The sequence below is a fragment of the Onychostoma macrolepis genome, chromosome 05 (assembly GCF_012432095.1).
Source record: "Onychostoma macrolepis isolate SWU-2019 chromosome 05, ASM1243209v1, whole genome shotgun sequence".
Taxonomy (NCBI): Eukaryota; Metazoa; Chordata; class Actinopteri; order Cypriniformes; family Cyprinidae; genus Onychostoma; species Onychostoma macrolepis.
The window spans coordinates 17,384,240-17,410,113 of record NC_081159.1 but is presented as its reverse complement, the minus strand read 5'-3'; the positions used below and the strand labels follow the sequence as shown (position 1 = coordinate 17,410,113).

Below are 25,874 nucleotides of genomic sequence, written 5' to 3'. Positions count from 1 at the left end.
CCAGCTGCTTGGTACAGAGTAGTCAGCATATATGTATGCATGTACACACATTGACCAGTGTGTCTTCCACTATGGACCTAGATGCTGAAGGCTAAGCATTTACATTTATGCATTTAGCAGATGCTTTTATCCAGGTCAGTTCATCAAAGAGCCAGCAATATTCATAATATACAATGCCGGGTTTATTAAACAATTGAAGAGAGAGGAAAGAGAAGAAATTCAGAGGTGTTTGGGTGCATGTGTCTATAAGTGCATTAGTTTAAGGTTTTGGTGTGAAGTGGATGCAGAAGAGATGTTTCTTCAGATGCTCCTTAAAAGATGTCTCAGCAGTTCAGGTGGAGTCGGATACTCATTCCACCAGAGAGGAAGAGAGGGTGAAGGTTTTGGACTTTTTGTCACGTTGTTCATTAGGTTTCCTGAACTGGCATGAATTGAGGTGAGGAGGTGCTATTCCAGTGCAAAGTCAGTGTCGAAACCTTATTATTATGGCTGCATATATGAGCCAGTGGAGTGAGATCAGGAGAGATCTGACAAGAACCACTTTATTCAGTGAAGCTTGTTTTTGTTCGACCTGTTTATAATGACTAATAGCTCAGAATCTAAATCTCACACATGCATAATGGGCTCTCTGCAAGTCGAAATGGATCATCTGCAGATGGAAGACAAACTAAAATTTTCCAATTACCCAAATGTCACCCTGTTGCTAGCCTAGTTATTTTAATTAATTTACTTGATTTCCTGTGATTGACATGAGAGACTGCAGAGAGCAAGAAGGATGAAAAAGATTAGATAAGAGCGGAAAATATTCACTTATGAGAATGTAAACTTATGGTTTCATTTAAGTAGGACATGTAAGCTAATTCAGATCCAACACTGAAATAGGATGTACTGTAGGAAATATTTTACCAGTGACAAATAATTCAAAACCTGTTCACACCAAGAATTAAAATTTAGATGCATACTTTAAAGTCGGATTTTTGGTTGTTGATGTCTTTATTGTAACACTGTAGATTAGGAAACACTATTCACTAGTTGCTTATTAGCATGCTGTTACGGGGCTGATGAGACGTGCGGATCCATCTGCAGACTTTTATTAAGCAGAGACGTGGTCATAACAGGCAGGGTCAAACAGATATAACATGGGCGACACAAAGAGTAAACAGAGACAAGCGTGGTTGGACGATCAGTATCCAAAGGGGCGAGACAGGAGAGATAATCCAAAACGTTAGCGATAGTCCAGGCAGGGACACAATCCGACAAAGGCAAGGCTAGGTGAGGCAAGGCAAGACTAGGAAAACTAACGGGGCTCTGTAGGGCAGCGATAATGCATACAATACTCGGCAGTGACGGAAGGAAAGTCCAGGGTAGAAATAGAGTGCATGATTAGTGAGAGCTGTGTGTGCAATCAGTGCAATTGTAATATGTGACAGCTGTGTGATCTGTGTGATGGATGATGGTGAGTGAGTGAATGGAAATACAGACCAGATTCGTGACACATGCATATTACTAGAATATTGGCTGTTTAATATATTGCATTATTATATCTTATACATATTATTGCTTTATTCTGCATGACCATATTGTAGATCCCTTAATCCTACCCCATACCTAAACAGAATTACTACAATAACTACCTATCAATAAGCAGCAAATTGGGCATTTATTGAAGGAGAGCTCTTAGTTAATAGCTAATATGTGTTCCCTTATATAAAGAGTTACCGTTTACTTTATGGTTATGTTTTTTGTTCTTGGTGTGAATAGGCCTCTATACTTGATTAAAATTTTTGATCACTTTACATTCTAAGGATGTGCAAAATACAGATTTAAATTCATTAGTTGGAATTTGAGTTGAATTGGCCACACTCTGCAGGAAGTGCCGTTGGAATGACAGGAAGTAGAATTTACTGAATTAATGCCCTCAGAGAAATGTGTTTTTCCACACTGGTCCATAAATTTGTTCAATATAAAGATGTATACATAAAAAAACATTTAAGTGCAAAATCCTATAGGTGACACAACAGATCTGTCTACACCTTTAAGAACTATACACATTCAAGACCTTTTCTTATTAAAAGAAACGGTTTTATATCTTTTATATCTCCGTTCATCTTAATTCTACTTTGTAAATTTCAGATTTTAATTGCAATTCAGTTCACTGTTTGCAGAAATACAAATTTCAGCTCAATTTAAAAGGCTCCCAATCCTGTTTCATACATCAAAACAATGACTGATGAATTACAAATACTTCATAGTATAGTATTGTGACATGATCTAATCTGAGATACTGAGTCAAGGTTTTGCATGAACATTTCACTTTTTACTGTTTCTTCCCTGCCCCAAACAAACACACACACACACTTAAACTCCTGCCTCCATTTATCTCCCTTTGCACTCATTACTTTAATCATTAATTCTTTCACTCTGTAATTAGAGAGTGGAAGTAGTGATTTAGCCACTCTGTGAAACAGAGGGTAAGTCAAGTGTCCTATTTTCTAAAGTCCGAACCCCTGAACTTTACACTGCCACCAGGTTTCTTTTACAGCGCAGTTTTTTATGGCAGCCCCAGTCTGACTGCTGTGATCAGATGTTTCTGGGGGAATAAATTTTCCCCCTGCTTCCACATGAAATGCACCGCTTACCTACATCCAAAAACTTGCTACATTTTCTGTTGTTTAAATTTGGGAAAGATCTTACTCTGTTTTTAATATTTTAGCTGTCTGGTTGGACTTATAGTTTATAATGTTATGAGTATGCTGAGTGCAGTTCATGTAAGATAGCTAAATAAGATATTTTGGGGAAAAATGAGAACACAACAGGAAATGACAAACATCTACCACACATGGAAAAGTTTAAGTATTTTAGCTGACTGAGTGCCATTCTTAATTCTTTGCTTCCGGAGTGCATTCACTGCTGCTGTTTTTAAAAAGGGATATTTAGTACATGTGTGTGTGTGTGTGTGTGTGTGTGTGTGTGTGTGTGTGTATACAACCCGAATTTCGAATATACAACCCATTTTTTTTTCACAATGGAACATAGAGAACATAACAAATGTTTAAACAGAGAAATTTTACACTTCTACCCACTAAATGAGCTCATTTCAAATTTGATGCCTGCTAGGTCTCAAAAAAGTTGGCACAGGGGCAACAAAGGGCTGAAAAAGCAAGAAGTTTTGTAAAGATTCAGCTGGGAGAACATCTAGCAACTAATTAAGTTAATTGACATCAGGTCTGTAACATGATTACCTATAAAAGGGATGTCTTAGAGAGGCAGAGTCTCTCAGAAGTAAAGATGGGCATGGCTCTCCAATCTGTGAAAAAGTGAGTAAAAAGATTGTGGAATACTTTAAAAACAACGTTCCTCAATGTAAAATTGCAAAGGTATTGCAAATCTCATCATCTACAGTGCATAACATCATCAAAAGATTCATAGAAACTGGAGAAATCTCTGTGCGTAAGATACAAGGCCGAAGGCCGAAGACCTTTGTTGGATGCCCGTGGTCTTCGGGGCCCTCAGAAGACACTGCATCACTCATCGGCATGATTCTGTCATTGGCATTACTAAATGGGCCCAGGAATACTTCCAGAAACCACTGTCGGTAAACACAATCTGCCAAGCAATCTGCAGATGCCAACTAAAGCTCTATAATGCAAAAAGGAAGCCATATGTGAACCTGGTCCAGAAGCACCATCGTGTCCTGTGGGCCAAGGCTCATTTAAAATGGACTGTTTCAAATTGGAAAATTGTTCTATGGTCAGACGAGTCCAAATTTGACATTCTTGTTGGAAATCACGGACGCCGTGTCCTCCGGGCTAACGAGGAGGGAGACCTTCCAGCGTGTTATCAGCGTTCAGTTCAAAATCCAGCATCTCTGATGGTATGGGGGTGCATAAATGCATACGGTATGGGCAGCTTGCGTGTTTTGGAAGGCACTATGAATGCTGAAAGGTATATAAAGGTTTTAGAGCAACATATGCTCCCCTCCAGACAACGTCTATTTCAGGGAAGGACTTGTGTATTTCAGCAGGACAATGCAAAACCACATACTGCAGCAATTACAACAGCATAGCTTCGTAATAGAAGAGTCCGTGTGCTGAATGTCCCAACAATTCCGGAATTTGGGTTGTGTATATATATATATATAGAGAGAGAGAGAGAGAGAGAGAGCAAAAGAAGCAAAAGTTATGATACTATGTTATGATACTATGTTTGTTAGATTTTATATATGTATATATACAGTGAGGAAAATAAGTATTTGAACACCCTGCTATTTTGCAAGTTCTCCCACTTAGAAATCATGGAGGGGTCTGAAATTGTCATCGTAGGTGCATGTCCACTGTGAGAGACATAATCTAAAAAATAAAATCCAGAAATCACAATGTATGATTTTTTAACTATTTATTTGTATGATACAGCTGCAAATAAGTATTTGAACACCTGAGAAAATCAATGTTAATATTTGGTACAGTAGCCTTTGTTTGCAATTACAGAGGTCAAACGTTTCCTGTAGTTTTTCACCAGGTTTGCACACACTGCAGGAGGGATTTTGGCCTCCTCCACACAGATCTTCTCTAGATCAGTCAGGTTTCTGGCCTGTCGCTGAGAAACACGGAGTTTGAGCTCTCTCCAAAGATTCTCTATTGGGTTTAGGTCTGGAGACTGGCTAGGCCACGCCAGAACCTTGATATGCTTCTTACAGAGCCACTCCTTGGTTATCCTGGCTGTGTGCTTGGTCATTGTCATGTTGGAAGACCCAGCCTCGACCCATCTTCAATGCTCTAACTGAGGGAAGGAGGTTGTTCCCCAAAATCTTGCAATACATGGCCCCGGTCATCCTCTCCTTAATACAGTGCAGTCGCCCTGTCCCATGTGCAGAAAAACACCCCCAAAGCATGATGCTACCACCCCCATGCTTCACAGTAGGGATGGTGTTCTTGGGATGGTACTCATCATTCTTCTTCCTCCAAACACGTTTAGTGGAATTATGACCAAAAGTTCTATTTTGGTCTCATCTGACCACATGACTTTCTCCCATGACTCCTCTGGATCATCCAAATGGTCATTGGCAAACTTAAGTCGGGCCTGGACATGTGCTGGTTTAAGCAGGGGAACCTTCCGTGCCATGCATGATTTCAAACCATGACATCTTAGTGTATTACCAACAGTAACCTTGGAAGCGGTGGTCCCAGCTCTTTTCAGGTCATTGACCAGCTCCTCCCGTGTAGTTCTGGGCTGATTTCTCACCTTTCTTAGGATCATTGAGACCCCACGAGGTGAGATCTTGCATGGAGCCCCAGTCCGAGGGAGATTGACAGTCATGTTTAGCTTCTTCCATTTTCTAATGATTGCTCCAACAGTGGACCTTTTTCACCAAGCTGCTTGGCAGTTTCCCGTAGCCCTTTCCAGCCTTGTGGAGGTGTACAATTTTGTCTCTAGTGTCTTTGGACAGCTCTTTGGTCTTGGCCATGTTAGTAGTTGGATTCTTACTGATTGTATGGGGTGGACAGGTGTCTTTATGCAGCTAACGACCTCAAACAGGTGCATCTAATTTAGGATAATAAATGGAGTGGAGGTGGACATTTTAAAGGCAGAATAACAGGTCTTTGAGGGTCAGAATTCTAGCTGATAGACAGGTGTTCAAATACTTATTTGCAGCTGTATCATACAAATAAATAGTTAAAAATCATACATTGTGATTTCTGCATTTTTTTTTTAGATTATGTCTCTCACAGTGGACATGCACCTCGATGACAATTTCAGACCCTCCATGATTTCTAAGTGGGAGAACTTGCAAAATAGCAGGGTGTTCAAATACTTATTTTCCTCACTGTATATATATATATATATATATATATACAGAGGCGCCTGCAGGATTTTATGTCAAGGTACGCACAGAACTAACATTCCCCCCCCCCCTCCTCCCAGTCGCATCGAATTGTTTAAGCACTTCCTCGCTGTTGATTTTAATTTCAGGATTAATGTTCGTAAGGGCAAATCCAGTGAGCCTGTGGTCTGTCATCGTGTTGCGTAAATATGTCTTCAGGCGCCTCAATACGCTGAAAGACCACTCTGCAGAGGCCGTGGACACTGGCATAGTTAGGAGGACTTTCAGTACACAATGTAAATTTGGGAAAAATTCCTCCGTGTTCTTTAAAACCTCACAAATGTCACTGGCACTGCTGCTGAGTGTTGTTGTACCAGTAAATTGCCTCCACAGCTCCAGTTCAACATCAGCACCATCTAGATTGGGCATCAGTGCCCCGTACTCATTTTTTATCTCCTGCCACACTGTGTCTGACAATTCTGACAGTTTGTCCGGCAGCAAATACTGGCCTTTCAGTCGTGGGAGTGCCAGGCAAACTCGGTCTTTCACTTCAGATGCGAGGTGATCTATGAAGGGAAGAAACAGATTCCGTCGCCAGTATTCATCTGGTGTTGTTGCTGGTGTTTTTGGTTGCTTTGTCTGCATTGTTGCTATGCAAGGGACCGAGGGATTGATATGAAGATTGGCTGTCAGCTCACAACTTTGATCCCACATCTTTCCGAACTTCGCATCCTCCCTTTTATTTTGAAGCAGCATCACTAACGCACTGGCATTAATAGCAGCACTCGGTAGATCACGAGTTGGGTTTTGCAAACTGTTGCTAAGAGGCGTCAGATATTGTAGTAAACCCTGAATCACAATAATGCTGATAATGAAATCAAACGACTCCATTGTTCTGCCTAGAGACATCGCTGTATTGCAGCTCCTAGGGTCCCCCTCAGTCTTCAGTTGATCCATTGTCACATAGATCTTCTCGTAGTTTTGGATGACAGTGCTAATGCACACATCGTGCTGAGACCAGCGTGTGTCTGAAAACTTTTGTAAACACTGATTCGTGCTGCTTTCACCTAAAAAGGTTTTCAGCCGTTTTGGTGAAGCGGCTATGAAAGACACCATGTCTTGTACAGCATTCAAGGCATTTAGAACCAAAGGGATGCGTGTTGAGTGCACTATTGCCAAATTAAGTGCATGGTTTCTGCAATGCACATAGGTGGCAGCCGGATACAGCTGTTTAATGCGGGCTTGAACACCTCGCACCTTGCCACTTACGTTCCCAGCCCCATCATACCCCTGTCCCACCATACTGCTAGGTTGTAATTTGAATTCTTCTAGCTTGTCCAGCAATGATTTTGTTAGCGTCTCGCCGGTGGTATCAGCAGTGGAAACGAAGCACAAAATGTCCTCTCGAACGGAAAAGTTGCCAGAGTCACGATCCACATAGCGGACTAGTAACGAGATTTGTTCTGAATTGCTGATATCAGCTGTTTCATCCGACAGCAGAGAGAACCATTGGGCTTGTTTGCATTTCTCAAGAATTGTGTTCTGAATCCACACAACTAAATTATTTAGTTTTGTATTTGATGCCCACAGTTGTTTGCGTTTGAAGGTGCAAGCTGCAAATACTGTTTTAAGGTTACATCACCATCTGCACAAAAGTTAAGAAATGCATGGAAATTGCTGCGTTCGTCTGTATGACCTCTAAGAGATACATTTTGCTGTCCGCAAACAGTAATTAAATCAATTATTGATTTGACACCATACTTGTTGCGTTCTGTTGTGTCTTGTTGGGAACGATCTAATGCTGTACAAGTTGACTGTCTCTTTCCTGTACACACACTTAGAAAATCTGCTGCACGTAACTGAGCACTCTAATGTGCTTGAGTGGATAGATGCTTCGTGACATTTTTTTTCACGTTACTCCAGTCACTGAGTGGCTTTGTCCTGAGAGACTCGCCAGAGGAGAAAAGTATGCAGGCCACACAGAACAGGCCATCCTGTGATATGCTGTATCTCAATGTTGGATATAAAGTCTCGTTGAAAAATTCATCAGGGATTTTTCTTTGTTTCCCAAAAATGGATTTTGACAATGGCAATCGATTTTGGCAAATGTCTCAATTAAGTTTAGCTGTTTTAGAGAGCGTTTACTCATTTTGAACCTTGTTTTAAACAATTACTATCTGAATAGGCCTTTATCACAGTCCGTGTGTTGTCACATCCGGCTCTGATTAGTAGCGTAAAGGAATTTCCGCCTGCTTTATTGTCAATAGACAGACGCCAGTTTTGTGAAGAAAATTAAACTAATTTAGTTTAGTTGAACATTGACGCAATTAACGTCAATGTTAAAACTGCGTATTTATACCGATTCCATATCATGTATCATGTCGTCCTTCATTTTAATGTGTAACATTAGCCTATCTGAGCAACACGATACTATAGATTATATAAGATAATAAACACATGATTACGACAGGATATTTGTATGTGATTTTCTTGGATGAATGTGTACATCTGAAATGCTCATTTGTGCAGCGATATAAAAGGCTATAAACAGCATATTTTAACAACAGTAAACGACCAAATTCCACATGTGATCGTAAAAGGAAGTTATTACAAACACTCGATGGTGGTTTGAAGTGAGTTCTGAGTAAAAATCTCATAAATTGTCTTATGAAGCATGATGCTAATGTTAGCTCTAATGCACCTGCAGAACAGGTCCAATTCTTCTTTATAATGCATTTTGTCATAATACTTCATGTGAGGTCGCCAGAAAATGTTTTGTTGTATTTATTTAGAAATACTTTTGATAATAGTTGGGTAAATGTATACTGGGATTGAAGGGATGTGGCTTGGTAAACGTTTTATTGCCAGTATAAAGGCTTATAATGGCTGAATAAAAACAAAAGAATAATGATAAAAGAATAATAAGGATTATGTCTCATACCTGGCGGAAGTGTGAAAGGTTCTGTTTCCTTAAACTAGTTTGTCATGCATTTCTTTATTTCAACACATTTACAGGTAAATCCTAGTATTTTAAATTTGTGATTAATCATGATTAATCACAGTCCATGACTGTGATTAACGCGATGACATTTTTTAATCGATTGACAAAAATAGTATCATAGCTTTTGCTTCTTTTGCTCTAAACATCAAATTCTTGATATTCATTAGTATTTATAAGAATAATTTTAAAATGCTTTATTTCTCTTGTTAGCTTTTAATGGATTCTAGCAGAATATGAATATTATTTCTTTTGAACGATAGATTTATTAAGGTCATGTGAAACATGTAATTCAAAAACATCTCAGCAGAAAGTAATGTAAATATGTTGTGCCGTATCTCTCTGGATTCGGATTCAGCTATTTTTTCTGTTACCACCCAAGCTTTCATAACACGTCTGAAGGTTTTGTGGCAGTGCAGTTCTGCATTTTTGTGATCGTTAACAAGAAAGATGGCACAGCACGCTTCCCATTTCCCCTCTCCGTCACTTCTTTGTTGATTGATCGTTTTTAGCTTTCAAAACCTCTGTTAGATTTTTTAATAGCTGAGCTTTCCCTGATGGCCCAGTTGCCCATAGATTTCTGCTCAGTGAGGCGTTCATCGACATGCTGATTATAAAGCAACTCCTGATCAATACACAAGCCAGTTTGTACATGGAGGTGGTGACAAATCTTGGGGACAAAACTAAATCTTAAATGTTTTTGTTTGTTTGTATCCACTTGGAGCATTCTTATCTCTTTCTCATTCTCTCATTCTTTATATTTCTCCATCTTTGCACGCCTTCTTATTTTAATGAAAAAATGAGCATACATTCACTTCTAATCTGAATGAAAGTGAGATCAATTAAGTCACACACACACAGAGAGAGTTTTCTCCCTCCCTCTTACAACCCGAATTCCGGAAATGTTGGGACGTTTTTTAAATTGGAATAAAATGAAAAATAATAGACTTTCATATCACATGAGCCAATATTTTATTCACAATAAAACATAGAGAACATAAATGTTTAAACTGAGAAAGTTTACAATTTTATGCACAAAATGAGCTCATTTCAAATTTGATGTCTGCTACAGATCTCAAAATAGTTGGGATGGGTTCATGTTTACCATGGTGTAGCATCTCCTCTTCTTTTCAAAACAGTTTGAAGACGTCTGGGCATCGAGGTTATGAGTTTCAGGAGTTTTGGTGTTGGAATTTGGTCCCATTCTTGCCTGATATAGGTTTCCAGCTGCTGAAGAGTTTGTGGTCGTCTTTGACGTATTTTTCGTTTAATGATGCACCAAATGTTCTCTATAGGTGAAAGACCTGGACTGCAGACAGGCCAATTCAGCACCCAGACTCTTCTACTACGAAGCCAGGCTTTTGTAATAGCTGCAGTATGTGGTTTTGCATTGTCCTGCTGAAATACACGCCGTCTGGAGGGGAGCATATGTTGCTCTAAAACCTTTATATACCTTTCAGCATTCATAGTGCCTTCCAAAACATGCGAGCTGCCCATACAGTATGCACTTATGCACCCCCATACCATCAGAGATGCTGGAGATGCGTCCATTATTTCCAACAAGAATGTCAAATTTGGACTCGTCTGACCATAGAACACTTTTCCACTTTGAAACAGTCCATTTTAAATGAGCCTTGGCCCATAGGACACGACGGCGCTTCAGGACCATGTTCACATATGGCTTTCTTTTTGCATGATAGAGCTTTAGTTGGCATCTGCAGATGGCACGGTGGATTGTGTTTACCGACAGTGGTTTCTGGACGTATTCCTGGGCCTATTTAGTAATGTCAATGACAGAATCATGCCGATGAGTGATGCAGTGTCATCTGAGGGCCTGAAGACGACAGACATCCAACAAAGGTCTTCGGCCTTGTCCCATACGCAGAGATTTCGCCAGTTTCTCTGAAACTTTTGATGATGTTATGCACTGTAGATGATGAGATTTGCAAAGCCTTTGCAATTTGACATTGAGGAACGTTGTTTTTAAAGTATTCCACAATCTTTTTACCCACTCTTTCACAGATTGAAGAGCCTCTGCCCATCTTTACTTCTGAGAGAATCTGTCTCTCTAGTCTAAGACATCCCTTTTATGCAGAGGTGGACAGTAACAAAGTAAATTTACTTGATTATTGTACTTAAGTACACTTTTTGAGTATCTGTACTTTACTTGAGTATTATTTTTTCTGAAAACTTGCAACTTTAACTTCACTACATTTGAAAGACAAATATCGTACGTTTTACTCAACTACATTTATATCAAGGTCCCCAAGTAGAAAGTCGTTATACAGGTATGTAGCAGTTTTTACAGTGTGTGCATTTTCAGATTCACTGAACCCTTTTTTTCTGCGAAACTCCGGCCTGTGATCTGCCAGGACCTTCCTGTGTTGCCAAGTGTTACAGTATTTCTAAGCCTGCAGTTTTCCGCCGAGCTTTGAATAAACATTTAGTTGATTTTATTACGCAAATCTGGCAACCTCGGGATCTTCCCCACTAAACTAATGTAAACGTCCGCACTACTGCACAGCTAAAAGCGCTCTAAAAAGGCATGTGTTAACTCATTAAAGCCCTTTGGAAAATTAACCATGTTTTTACTATAGTAACCATAACTATGGTATTTGCAGTAAAATGACAGTATCCACAAATTTACTATTATCTCACTATAGTAACCATATGCTATTTGTAGTAAAACTTCAGTAACCACAAATTTACCATAGTTTCATTATATTAACTATAGTTTGATTTTTGTAGTTAAACTATGGCAATACAAATGGTAGGCTAATATATCTGTCAAAAATGGCTGCCCTCACTTTACTATACATATATATATATATATATATATATATATATATATATATGTTTGTGGCACTGCTGAGGTGGTATGGAAGCCCAGGTTTCTTTGACAGTGGCCTTCAGCTCATCTGCATTGTTGGGTCTGGTGTCTCTCATCTTCCTCTTGACAATACCCCATAGATTCTCTATGGGGTTCAGGTCTGGTGAGTTTGCTGGCCAATCAAGCACAGTAACACCATGGTCATTGAACCAGCTTTTGGTACCTTTGGCAGTGTGGGCAGGTGCCAAGTCCTGCTGAAAAATGAAATCAGCAGAAGGAAGCATGAAGTGCTCTAAAATCTCCTGGTAGATGGCTGCGTTGACTGTGGACTTCAGAAAACACAGTGGACCAACACCAGCAGATGACATGGCAGCCCAAATCATCACTGACGGTGGAAACTTCACACTGGACTTCAAGCAACATGGATTCTGTGCCTCATACTTTTTACTTTTTAATTTACTTTCATCTGAAAAGAGGACTTTGGACCACTGAGCAACAGTCAGTTCTTTTTTCTCCACAGCCCAGGTAAGATGCATCTGACGTTGTTTCTGGTTCAGAAGTGGCTTGGTAGCTCTTTTCCTGAAGACGTCTGAGCGTGGTGACTCTTGATGCACTGACTCCAGCTTCAGTCCACTCCTTGTAAAGCTCTCCTAAGTGTTTGAATCGGCTTTGCTTGACAGTATTCTCAAGCTTGCAGTCATCCCTGTTGCTTGTGCACCTTTTCCTACCCAAATTCTTCCTGCCAGTCAACTTTGCATTTAATATGCTTTGATACAGCACTCTGTAAACAGCCACACCTTTCAGTAATGACCCTCTGTGACTTAATCCTCTTTGTGGAGGGTGTCAATGTTCGTCTTCTGGATCATTGCCAAGTCAGCAGTCTTCCCCATTATTGTGGTTTCAAAGAACAAGAGATACCCAGAATTTATACTGTAGGTATGGTCATTAATTAAAACTCAAATGTAAATATTCTAATATTTTGAGATACTGATTTTTGACTTTCATGAGCTGTAAGCTCTAATCCTCAAAATTAAAACAATTTTTTTTAATGTTTTACTTTACATGCAATGAATCTAAAATATATGAAAGTATCACTTTTTGAAATAACTTACAAGAAAAAATTAACTTTTTCACAACATTCTAATTTATTGAGATGCACCTGTATATAGGCTATATATAAACTTAGGCCTACTGGTAAATTGCTGCTAAAAACTGGTCAGGGAAGTATATAAATCTGAACATTATTTTATTGTCAAAACACTGCACATAAATACATATATGTATATATATTTTTTTGCAAACAAATGATCAAAAAGTAGGCTAAATGAAAACTTTGGAATCTAAACTGGAAATCAATAAGAATTGAAATCAATAAGCTGAATCAGAATCGGAATGGATAAATTTCAAACAATGCCCAACACTAGCCACATGTTGTGAAGTTCACTGATTTCTGAGCATTTTATAAACACTGATCAGTTGATGGCAAAATTCAAAAAGAGGTTCTTTGGCGCAACCTGCACACCCATGGCCATACTGAGAGAGTATGTTCCAGTTTTCTGAAAAGACTAAAGATTTGTTTTCATTTCAGTGTTTGCTTTGTTTGCCTAAAATGAACCATATCATAGACTTCAATATCTCTTTGAAAAATAACTTTGTAACATTTAAAGAAGTATTAAAATGAGTTCAATGTAGTTGTAGGAGTGTTAAATAAAAAAATAAAGATGATTATCTTTCAGTTTCAGATTATCTAATCAGTGTATTCAGTAGGTTGCATTAGTGGCATAAGTTATTGTAAGTATACAACAATGTGACAATAAAACAATGCACTTTTTACTTTTGATACTTAAGTACTTTTAAAAACATGTACTTCCGTACTTTTACTTAAGTAAAAATCTGTCTTTACAACTTTCACTTGTAGTGGAGTAGTATTTGACCAGTGGTATCTGACCAGTGGTAGCCTATATACCTCACTCAAGTAAGGAAATCGTGTACTTTGTCCGCCTCTGCTTTTATGTTACAGACCTGATGTCAATTAACTTAATTAGTTGCTAGATGTTCTCCCAGCTGAATCTTTTCAACATGTCTTGCTTTTTCAGCCCTTTGTTGCCCCTGTGCCAACTTTTTTGAGACCTGTAGCAGTCATCAAATTTGAAATGACCTCATTTAGTGGATACAAGTGTAAAATGTATCCTTTTAAACATTTGTTATGTTATCTATGTTCTATTATGAATAAAATATTGGCTTATGTGATTTGAAAGTCTTTTAGTTTTCATTTTATTCAAATTCAAAAAACGTCCCAACAACGGGAATTCAGGTTGTATTTCTCTCACTGACATATTGTTAAATTAGAATGTGAAAAGGGAAAATTACTCATTTGACTGGCCATTTACAGCAGCCTGAATTTTCATGGAGAAATTCTGAATTCTGTGGACGTTATGAAGATGAGCTGACCTTTGTTAATGTTGCAGACATGGCTTGTGAAGCATGTTCTTCATTATGGCAACTTGCCTTTTTCAGTCTAGACAGATACCATTTTAAATACCCTTCAGCTTACCTATTCAGTCTTCCACACTCCTCAGAAAATCTTCCACGGTGAGCTTTAAATACAAAATGTAAAAGAACAAAAACAATATCACTGATATGCACCTATACTGTGTTTTGTTGTGTGCATTAGAATTACTAATCGATTAATTGTATAAAGACAATATATTTTTTTTTCCCTTAATCCTCAAAGATCCAAGCATTAATACTGAAGTATTTAAATTTTTTTCTTCATTGAAAGTGAATATTTTTAAACATGTTCTGCAATATTGCAATGTTGGTCTTTCAGAGTTACAAAGTTGCCTTTATGAAGATAGATATTGTGGTGGATGTAATCTGTTTTCAATCACTACATTTTTTCACATATCACTTATACATATAATATTGCAGGTCAATATTATTACTTATTTGGAAAATGCCTACATTTGTTCCTAAAGTATTAGCAATGTACGATACAGTCGCGCTTCAGCTGCTGTTATATGCAAATTTTACATTTACATTTAGCCATTTAGCAGACGCTTTTATCTAAAATGACTTACAAATGAACATCACAAACACTTTATCATGCAAGAACCAACACATCCCGCTATGCCAAGTTTCAAGAGTAAACTGGAGCAGTGTAGAAGAAAGCAAGCAGAAGAGTAATCTACTTAACCATATTTTGGGGACAAATCTGTACCCAAAAGTGAGTTTATATGGGTTAGGGTTTAGGTTAGATTTAATTGTTTAAAATGTGCTACCATGGGAATTTGAGAGATAAAAATGAACTGAATATGTTAACTACCACAGATAACTGACACTTGTTATATTGATATAACTGATAATTGACTATTGTTAAATTGATTGACAGAACAGGGTGCAAATCTAAATGTTCTTAACTAATTTTCACAAAAAAGAGGCGCAGACTGACACGTGGTCAACCCTGCATGTCTCCTCTGTGAAACCATCCATATTTCATCAGCTTTAATGCCAGCAGCCAGCATCCTGCCTTTAATATTAGCATTTAATCCCAGTGTGTCTCCTACAGAGCTTTCTGTAGAAAGAATTTAAAAGACACTCTTTACCACTCTTAAACCTCTCAGAAGAAAAAAGGGGAGAAAAGGAAGGAAGTTTGAACTTCAAATCAGATGACAGAGACGAAAGGCCCCCTGGGTTGTATTTCCATTCTGAGAATATTTGAGAGACGTAAAAAAAAAAAAAGAAAGCTCAAAGAGGAAACGAATAGCAGTCAAATCAACTGAAATATTCTCTATACAGTCATGTCGGCTATACTAAACCTTTTTTCATGAAGGCTGTTTCAGTTCTATAAATACAGGTGTTCTGTGATATTCTTTGTGTTTTTAATTTAGGGCACTTTGATGTTTATTTTTATGCACTACTGTTCAAACGTTTGGATCGGCAAATTTTATTTATTTAATTTTTTATTTTATTTTCTTTTTTTAGCTATTCAGCTTTGCCATCCCAATTACATTTTTAAATATAGAAAAATACAAAGTAGTTGTTTTAAATTGTAATATTTAACATATTACTGTATCTTTGGTTGAATAAATACAGTCCTATAGTGAGCATAAGAGGCTTCTTTTAAAGCATTTAAAATCTGTCTGTCTGTCTGTCTATAGATAAATAATAAGAACTAGATAAAAGAAGTAGATTAAAAACCTAATAAACTATTTTTAATTCTCTACCAACTTAAAACATTTTATTTTTCTAATAAAGTGGAATTACTTCTCCATGGGGGAGGAGCCAGATCTTGATCTGTTAATATATTCATGCTTTCCCTTTTCATCATTACTATACAAATTGGCTAGAATAAAAAACACTCACCTTGTAACCTAATACTTGATGGTTTCTTGCAAAGTAATGAATTACTTCAAAGGGGATATTTGTATGTTTTTTTTTTTTTCAGTCTGAAAGGCATTATTATATTTTTCCCCCACACCAACAAAATCCGTACTGAAGATGAAAGTTGTCCTATGAATTCAAATTTAATTTGTTCAGTCATCCATTAAATCGGTGTGCGTGCTCTCTCTCTCACTCGGTTGAGGCTGGAGAGCTGGGTGTTAAATTGGAACACCAGGTTTGAATGAGAATGAGAGATAGAGCGCATAAAACGAGCAACACACAGTGAACTTAAGCAATCAAATTAAAAAAAGTTATTCAGAAATGAGGAATTGAAATGAGGGACAAACCTCTTCCTGATGCATTCTAATCATAAAGGCCCTCCTGGCTGTGACCCACGTAAGAGGGGAGGAAAGGAAGATGGCAGAGGGATGGAAAAAATGGTGCACCGCATGATGCGAAAACAGGAAACACAATCGAGAGACAAATGGCTAGGGGGCAGGGGTGAATAATTCACAAGAAAAGCTGTACAAAATGTAGAAAGTATGACTCCTCTAAACTCTTCAAAGAAGAAAGAGAAATTAAAACAGACAGAAGATTGAGAACCGAGAGAGTATTTCTTAATTTTCACTAAAATGTTTTGTACTTGGTCAGCAGTTTTTAGGAACTCATCACCCAAAACCAGTAGAAGTAAGCAAATGAAGACTAATTAAGTGCTTGCTGCCGTTTGCGCAAAGAACTACCAGTAAACGATCTAATAATTAACCTTTCAAAGATTACTTCCATCCTGCCATGTAAATAATATCTCAAAGAGCAACTCGCTCGAGACAATTAGGCATAGTTCAGTTGGCATTAATCAAGAAAAAATGGCAGGCAATTTTTTTCCTTTTTCCTTTTTTTTTCATTATGATCTGCATTCACTTTGAATGTCATTGCCAGAGAGTGCTAGTAGCCTAACCCTTTGAGCTCTTTTAATGGAAATTTGAACGCTTGTTCTATAAGAAGTTATTTATTTCTTAATCAGTGTCTCACTTTTTAAAATTAACTTGCTTTGTAGGCATATTCTGGTTCCATGTAGGCAACTGTGGTTTAGCAACCCTTTCATAGTCGCCTCATGGCATTTGAAATCAAATGTACTTTTAATACTAACCCCAGGGACTTTCTTTCATGGCACAGGGTTTGAGCCAGTAAGCTGAGCTGTGAAGTGGCAACATGATTAATCATGGCATAAATGTGGTGAGATGACAGAACAGTTGGTAACACAATCCTGACTGAGGCAGATAAACCTCTTTGCTTTTCTGTTGCGGCATACCAGCCCGCCTTTTGTAACTAACACTATCTTCAGTGAACTGATTCTCAGCTTAAATAAGGCTAGTGTCACATGTAGATGTGTCATTGTACTGACAGCAAGAGAAGCATTGTCATTTAAATCTAAAATGTTATACCATTGCTCATTTTAATGGCTGCTTAATGTTGTCAGGTTAATAAATAAATGACTTGCTATATATTATTACTAATGAAACAGATTGTGAACTATAACTTCTGCAACATCCACACGTGAAATGAATCTAAATGTCAGTTGAGTACCTGTATGACACCTGTGTTTAAATTAATCTTTGCATGCTTATTTTTAAAAATCCTCAGACACTGAGGATCAGTGCATAGCCTATTAGTAGAGCCCGCCACAATATATAGCTCATTAGCACAGGGTCAGAGCAAACCAAATAACCTTTGCTCTTCCATTCCAAAACTGAGGGAGCTGCTTCTGCCTATACATAAGCAGCCTATTTATTGAAGTGTAACCTCATAAGCGACTGATTTGGAACATACACTACATATAGAATGCACATATTCAAAGTATGAGGTCATTGTAATACTGTGAAATAGTATTACAAATAAAGACAAGTGTTTTCTTTTTCAACACTTTTAGAAAATGTAGTTTATTCCTGTGATGGCAAAGCTGAATTTTAAGCAGTCAATACTCCAGTCGTCAGTGTCACATGATCCTACAGAAATCATTCTGATATGCTGATTTACCGCTCAGATACTTTTTTTGCGAATTTCAGAGAAAAAAAAAATTCAGTGCTGAATAAAAGAATTCATTTATTTAAAAAAAAAAAAAAAAAGGTAACTGGCACAGATTTCATATCGAGAGTGTGACTATGATGCCTTAAAATACTGTCTACAGAGGCAGCTCATTAGGTTGTAGGACACAACTTGTATTTCTCTCTCTCTCTAGTTTCCTCTCACACTGTAGTGCTGGAGCTGTTATTGTTTATGATTCATGGCACATTGTTTCTCCCCCAAAATAAGTCTTTTTCTACATGATGCACAAGTATTGTGAAAACAAAAACAAGAGATGCAGAGAAGACAGAGAGAGAGTTGAAAAAGAAAAGTAGGCATGAAAAACTGTAGAGCTCTGGATGGGGAAGAGCAGGGAAATAAAGAATATTGTACACAGAGAGAGGTGGAAGCAGAAGAACAGAGAGAGATATATAATAAAAACAGAAGCAGAGTCAAAGGAGCATCGTTAGAGAGACAAAGAGACATGGAGGGGTTATTTGTTACTCTCTTTTGTTTACTCAACTGCTCTGAATAGGAATGGACTTACCATCCCTCTGAGAGGAAGCTTGGATGTGCTTGCAGGGACGTGCTGGCCAACTCTGCTCCTTCTTTTATCTTGTTCCCCCAGAATGAAAGATGTGTGCACTCACCTCCACACGCCAGGCCGTCACACCGGGCGCAAAACCCATTACACGGACAGAACAAGGGTCAACAGGCCAGCCACTGATAAGGATGGCCAAACTCTATTGCTTTCACACTAACACACAAATGCATGGTCAAACCAAAACACACACTTGACAAGACACGCAGTTGCACACATACAGTACATGGTAAAAAAAAAAAGGAAAGCTCTGTTGTTGTCTCCTATCTCATTATTTCTGCTTCTGTCTGTATCTATGCACATGCACATGAATACATAGAGGTGCTAGCTTTGTTTTCCTTGAAGTTCACTTCAACACAAAAATTATGAAAAAAGTTGCTCGGTGCTCTATTTTCCATGACCTCAGAGCAACCCCCTCACCAATGCTGCATCTAAATTTCGAATTTACTTCCAGACCGTTAATAAAGTACATTCTGAAATTGTACTTTTGTGTAGTATATAATGTGGACATGTAAATATGCTGTTGGTATTGTCATGTGACCTTCTACATCAGCTATGTTTCTGTTCCCTACAGCTCTTGGCCTTATGGGAGAGTAAAATTAAAATTTGAGAAAAAAAAAAATCTATTTAGGGTAGTCGAGCGTTGACAGAATTTTATTATATATAATGTGATAAATATATTCTAAAGATCATTCTGAAAATATTGTGATCATTCATAATTTTTGTTTGTTTGTTTGTTTGTTTGTTTTTGTTTTTGTTTTTTACTCCTCTAGTTTAAAGTAGTAAGTTGTAAATATTCTTCAGGTAAATTTTAATTTGCTTTACTACATTGATAAAATTGGAATGACTACATAGAATCCAATTATTTAATTCTGAATGTCTTTATACAGCATTTACACAGTAGAACTTAATACACTATCGATTAAAAGTTTGTAAGAGTAAGAGATTTTTTGTGCACTGTAAAAAGTTGCAACTTGCATTTTTAAGATTTTTTTTTCCTACTTTCTAGGACTGGGTGACAGCTACTGATATCCTCATCTCTCTGGACAGACTGAACACTTTCGGAGACGAGTTCTTCAAAGATCCCAAAGTGCTTCGTTCATATTTTTATGCCATTTCTGATTTCTCCGTGGGGGGCAGGTAAATGAAAACAACTATGTAGATGTGCCTTTCAGCTGTCACCAATGTTTTGTTGGCAGATGTATACTGACGAAGAGAAAAGGGAAAGAGAGCAAATGAAGGAAAATGGCAATAGAGGGAGTGATGAATAGGACAATTAGAAAGAGAAAGAACTCTAAATATCAAGGGGAACTGGGCTTTAGTAAGAGAGAGAGAGTTTTGTCAGCCATGTGATCTGCATTCTACATCATCAGTGTATTTGTAATATAAACAGGATGTGGAAGAGACAGTGTTTGCGTATTTGTGTTTGTCACCATCTGTATATTGTTTGTGTCTGTGTTTGAGTTTGTGCATGTCTGAATTTTTTATTTTTTTATTTTTTTGTCAACAGCTGATTATTTGGTCTTACAATAAACTGCACAAACATGCTAATGCTACAGTAGTTATCAGGCCAAGTTGGTAAAAATACACATCACTTGCTAATCTAATTTCCTGCCAAATTTATGGCAATAATAATACATGCATTATCTACACTGTGGTCAGAATACATTTCTACATAATATATCTGACAATATTAATCAACTCTACCAGTTCATATTTTCTTTTAAAGTCCCTGTAGCATATCGTAATTTGCTTTGTGTTTTGGTATCATTTGGTTTTAAATTCAACCATCTGGCTCATTTGTTCCTCCCGTCCCAATATGCCACATCCTGAGTTTTTTTTAGGAATTTTTTATGAGTGTCCACAGAGACAATGAGCCTTAAAAGTATGCTAATGTTCTCTCAACTGTTTTGCAGGTGCAAGTGTAATGGCCATGCCAGTGACTGCTTCACCAATGAGGAGGGACATTTGGTGTGTGCTTGTGAGCACAACACTGCAGGGGTCGACTGTCAGCACTGTGCCCCTTTCTACCAGGACCGGCCATGGGCACGGGCCACCGCCGATTCAGCCAACCAGTGTGTGAGTGAGTACAGCCTGATTCTTTATCTGTTTGACTAGATTCACCTTCAACCTGAAAATCCCACACTCAGAATTTGATAGAGACAATGGCAATAAATAACAATTGGAGAATAAAAAAAAAATGTAATTTAAAAAGAAAAAATTTATATATATATATATATATATATATATATGCAAAGCAAAACATGTAATATTAAGATTTTTTATATAATGTTCCTCATTAATTCTGTTAAAAGTTAAAAGTTTTATCATCTGGTTCATAAATGTATTGACATCTCAACCCATTGAGATTATAATCAAGTAAAAGAGCTGAAAAAATGCATTAGGCCCCAAATAAATTTTACATTAAATGATTAATTTAATGTTTTTCATTTTACTAGTTAATAATAAATTATTTTTAATCCATTTTCTGTGTTTTGAAGTAACATATGTAAATTTAAATCAGTCAGAAGGAGCTGAAGTTTTAACTGAGGGCTCATCTGCACATCTGTGCATTGTGTTTGGAGTATCTGAGAAATGGAAATTAACTAACAGTGAATTTAGCTTCTATGAGTCTCCACATCCGCATTATATATTTAATGCTTTAAACTCCATTAAACATGAAATACTGTTGGAGACTGCAGAGTTTTACTTTCTCAAATTAACTTTCAAATGAAGTTGTTTAAAAAGTGAATTTGTTGCCTCTTGCGCATTGGCTGTGATTTAATTTGCTTAGTTTACTCAGTGTAACTGAGCTGATTTAATGAAAACAAATAATTAGAATGTGGTAAGTTCTCTATTTAAAATGACTGTAGATCAATTTCGTGCAACCATGTACCTTAAAAGAAGTTTGTAAAAAAAAAGTTAGCTTTGCATGTTGTACAGTACAATTTCACCTCTGTATGAAGTTACCGGTATCATAGCAATATCTTGGAAAGATCACGTTTCTTTCGCTCACTTAGCTGCACTGTATTTACAGCACAATCTTACACGAAGATGCTCACAGCAGTCAGTAATTCAATCAAACAACACATCATTAGCCTTTCAGCACAATACCTAAGTTTTGTTCGTGTAATGTGCATGTGTGCTGTCATGCGTCTCTGGTAAATACTTTAGGGGGATGCTGTAATTGGCTATTCTGACAAACCCATAAGGCGACAAAAGCCATGTTAATTATTTTCATTCTGTATTCCACTAAGCTCCACGTTCCTTTAATTAACTCTCTGTTTCAGTGGTCAACAGATGGGTTTCTGTTGGTAATTGTTGTTCCTTCTCATCAAAGTGGATTTAATGAATAAACAGGTTTCTGCTTGCAAAAGCAGCACTATCTGTTGGTGAGGAGGTGGAGTCAACCGCCGATGCATTCTGTGCATGGTTGCTTCTCAAAGTTTTTCGTCACAGACTCTGCCAAGTTTATCATTTGCATGGCAGACTCTGAAAGCTTCCACCATATGCCTCTCTTGTAATGCTTCAAACAGATGGACAAAGGACATCTTTTTTACCCTCCAATCTGAAAGTGTGTGAGAAAAGATGAAAATCTAGCTTGCAAACAGCAAAAAATCCTTGTTTTCCTTGTTCTCGGTTTTCGTCAGTACCGGTTCTCGGTACCACGGTTTTGTTTATATATGCAATGGAAATTCTTTGTTAAATTACAATGCTCTACTCTGCATGGCTCAAAAATTAGAAGAGTAATTAGGACTATCGAGAAATGTTTATTTATTATGTCCACACTTATCTTAAATGTGCATATTTACTAAACATGTTGCAACTATGTGAAACCAGTCTGTCTGTTTTGATGTCTTTGAATACAGTAGTTTAACAGTAATATGCATTTTTCTCTGTGTTTTTTTTCTCTAGTGGCACTGAACAGAATTGCAAAAAAATAATGATTTCAGAGGTTTTCAAACAGGTTTCCTGAACTCTGCCTGTCAGTCGTTGTTCAACAAACATGTAGTCCTGCCCCAGGTTCACACCACTCGTTGAATTAATAAATACTTATACATGCATAGTTATAATGGAGTTCCAGTAGGTTTTTGTGTATAGCTGAGTTAGTCTTCGTCTGTCTGTCCATGCATGCATGCTACATATGGATAATCAAATATTTTGTGCATGTCATTCATTGTGTTTTGAAGCATGCACTCAACGCCAAAGCCATTGTAGTCCGATTAACATGTATGCTAGATGAAGCAAAGCTTCAATCACATTATGTAGATTTGTTAATCCCAAAAAACTCACTTATTTCAGTCAGACTAAAGCATTCACATGACATAAATACAAATGACTGTTTTATTCCAGCTGAAACTGAGATGTTTAACGTGCACATATTGTAAGCACTCCTAATGTTTCTGTTTCTGGCCAAAAAGCTGTTTCGGTAGCACCAAAGAGCCATATTTTGTACACTACCATTCAAAAGTTTGCTTTTGGTGCAGTTTTGGTTTTGGAAGGTATTTTTTTTTTTTTTTTTTTTTAAGTAAAACTAAAAATCGGTCACACTTTATATTAGGTGGCCTTAACTACTATGTACTTGCATCAAAAAATAAGTACAATGTGCTTATTGTGTTCATATTGTATACTGTACACATATTGTACACATTTGCTGCTATTGAGGTGGGCTACAGGTAAGGTTAGGGGCAGGTTTGATGGTATGGGTAGGTTTAAGGGTGGGTTGAGTTGTAAGGGATGGGCCAACAGTGTAATTATAAATGTAATTACAGAAATTAATTACAGATGTAACTACATATAGGCATTTTTAAAAATATAAGTACAATGTAAACACATGTATGTACAAAATAAGTGTATTGTACCAAATTATTAATTTAAATGCAAGTACATAGTATTTAAAGCCACCTAATATAAAGTGGGACCCTATTTTCTATTTCAGTTTATTTATAATATATAATATATTCTTATGGTGGCAAAGCTGAATTTTCAGAAGCCATTACTTAGTCTTCGGTGTCATGTGATATTTTAATATGCTTATTTGCTCCTCAAGAAATACTTCTTATCACAGTTAAAAACAGTTGTGTTTTCTGTTTATTTATTTATTTTTTAAACCATGATACATTTTTTTCAGGGTTATTTGAATAGAAAGAACAGCATTACAATGTAACAGTCTTTACTGTCACGTTAAATCAATTTAATGCATCTTTGCAGAATTACGGTATTAATTCCTTTAAAAAACCCTCTTGGAATGCTAGTTTATGTTTTAGAGAAACCTTTGAAAAATGTGTTTGCTTATAGTTGTCTGTGCTCATTGTGAAAGTATTTTAATGTAAAAGATATTAAAATTTAATTCATTTCAATAAGCATTTTTCCCTTTCCATAGCACATTTCCTTTATTGTAATAGCATGCATTCCTTTTTTTCAGTGGCAGCTCGAGAAACTGTGTCCCATTAGAAAGTGATAATGTGATGGTTATTACAGAGTCAATAGACTGACGGAGCTGTAATAAAACGAGTAATGTCCCACAATGCCCCCCTAGGTAGCGGGGTGCATAAAAAGCTGACTTTGTGCGTTCTGGTTCGATGATATGTTGAGAAGAAGGGGCCTTTGGCAGGGGAGCTTATTAGGTAGTGTGTGTGATCTAAAGCCTCTTGAAACTGAACACGCTGGTGTGAATTTGACCGAAAGCTTTAGAAGAACATCAACTGTCATTTTTAATCAGTTTTATTTGTTTTTCTTCTTGTTTTGCCTGTTTTTTTTCTCTCTGTTTCATCCTTATACGTCCCTCCGCTTCTTTCACTTGTTTCTCAGGGTGTAACTGCAGTGGTCTTGCTGATGAATGTGTGTTTGATGCAGAGCAGTACCGCAGCACAGGAAGTGGGGGGCGCTGTGTTGGCTGCAGGGAAAACACAGCTGGCCCTCACTGTGAGAGATGCAGAGAGAACTTCTTTAGATCCTTACCGCAGCGGACCTGCCAAAACTGTAACTGTAATGCAATGGGTGAGTTATACACACATACTCAACAAACCAGTTGTGCATCAGTCACACTCATTCACACTTTCACTACTATCTTCTATCAGTCCATGTAATCGGTCTTCTTGAATCTCATACATTCATGCTAATGAACATACAGTATATGCATACAAATATACAGCTCTGAAGTGACTACAGCTAAGAAAAGTCTCACACACACAAATTCAAACATGGGTTTTCTTTTTATTATAGTTAATATTAACAAAGTGCAAGACTGCAGGTGATTAAAAAAAAAGCTTATTTAAAATAAATCAAATATGCTGCCTATTGGTGTAATATTTAAATATTAATTTGCATTCGGATATTGCAATATTAATGGATTTAAATTCCCAGAATGCCAGGGAAAAAATTGGTACACTTTTAAAATGATTTGTTGCTGTTTAATACACACTAATTGTGTTGGTCTTGTATCTGAAATATCTGATTTTGCTTCAGGTGGCAAAATGTGTGTACAAGATATGTTAAAATTAGCATTTATTAACCTTTATTGGCTGAATTTTTAGATAAGGAAATGACTCTTTAATGAAACTATCCATGTACTCATTAAAAAACCCAAAGGCTATGAAAGTCTGTCAAAACCTGTCTTCTCGCTCTCTCTGTCTCTCTTCAGGGTCCGTGAGTTTGCAGTGTGATGCAGAGGGAGTGTGTATGTGCTGGCCAGGTGTGTCTGGTGTGAAGTGTGACATTTGCAAGTCCGGTTTCCATTCTCTCGGCCCTGCCGGATGCAGGTAATGAGAGTGAGAATATCCCTACCAAGAATTTTTCTAACAAGAAAAACATTTGATTCTTGCATGCAGAATTCTGCAGAAATGTCTGATTAGTAAACTCATGAAACTCATGAAACTCATTTGAAAACTCATGCAGAGCAGAATTAGGCTAATATACTTCACACTCACCTTTGGAACAGAACAATACTGTGAATCGAATTCAATTTAATCAAATTACACCACAAATAAAACAATTATATCATCTTTTTGGCAGACCTTTAAGGCATATCTAGTCCTAAAAAGACAGTACACCATTGCAGACTATCTGTACATATTGAAAGATACAAAAATGGAGAACAGCCTTGACGAGATATAAAACCAGCAGACACAGGAAAACATGTCTTCTACAAGAGGATAGATTCTGTCTAAATATTGTATTA

General features: G+C 37.2%; 1 protein-coding gene across 2 annotated transcripts in view; it reads left to right on the top strand.

Moving 5' to 3' along the window:
* Positions 1–25,874, top strand: part of lamc3 (laminin, gamma 3) — a 77,754-nt gene that overhangs the window by 8,492 nt on the left and 43,388 nt on the right. Inside the window, exons 3-6 of one of the 2 annotated variants that reach the window (XM_058777705.1) lie at positions 19,704–19,834; positions 20,611–20,777; positions 24,506–24,694; positions 25,338–25,455. In XM_058777705.1, the coding sequence (XP_058633688.1) occupies positions 19,704–19,834; positions 20,611–20,777; positions 24,506–24,694; positions 25,338–25,455 (605 nt within the window). Of the gene's footprint in view, positions 1–19,703; positions 19,835–20,610; positions 20,778–24,505; positions 24,695–25,337; positions 25,456–25,874 lie in introns of those variants that run through there. The other variant, XM_058777706.1, reaches the window with a different exon arrangement.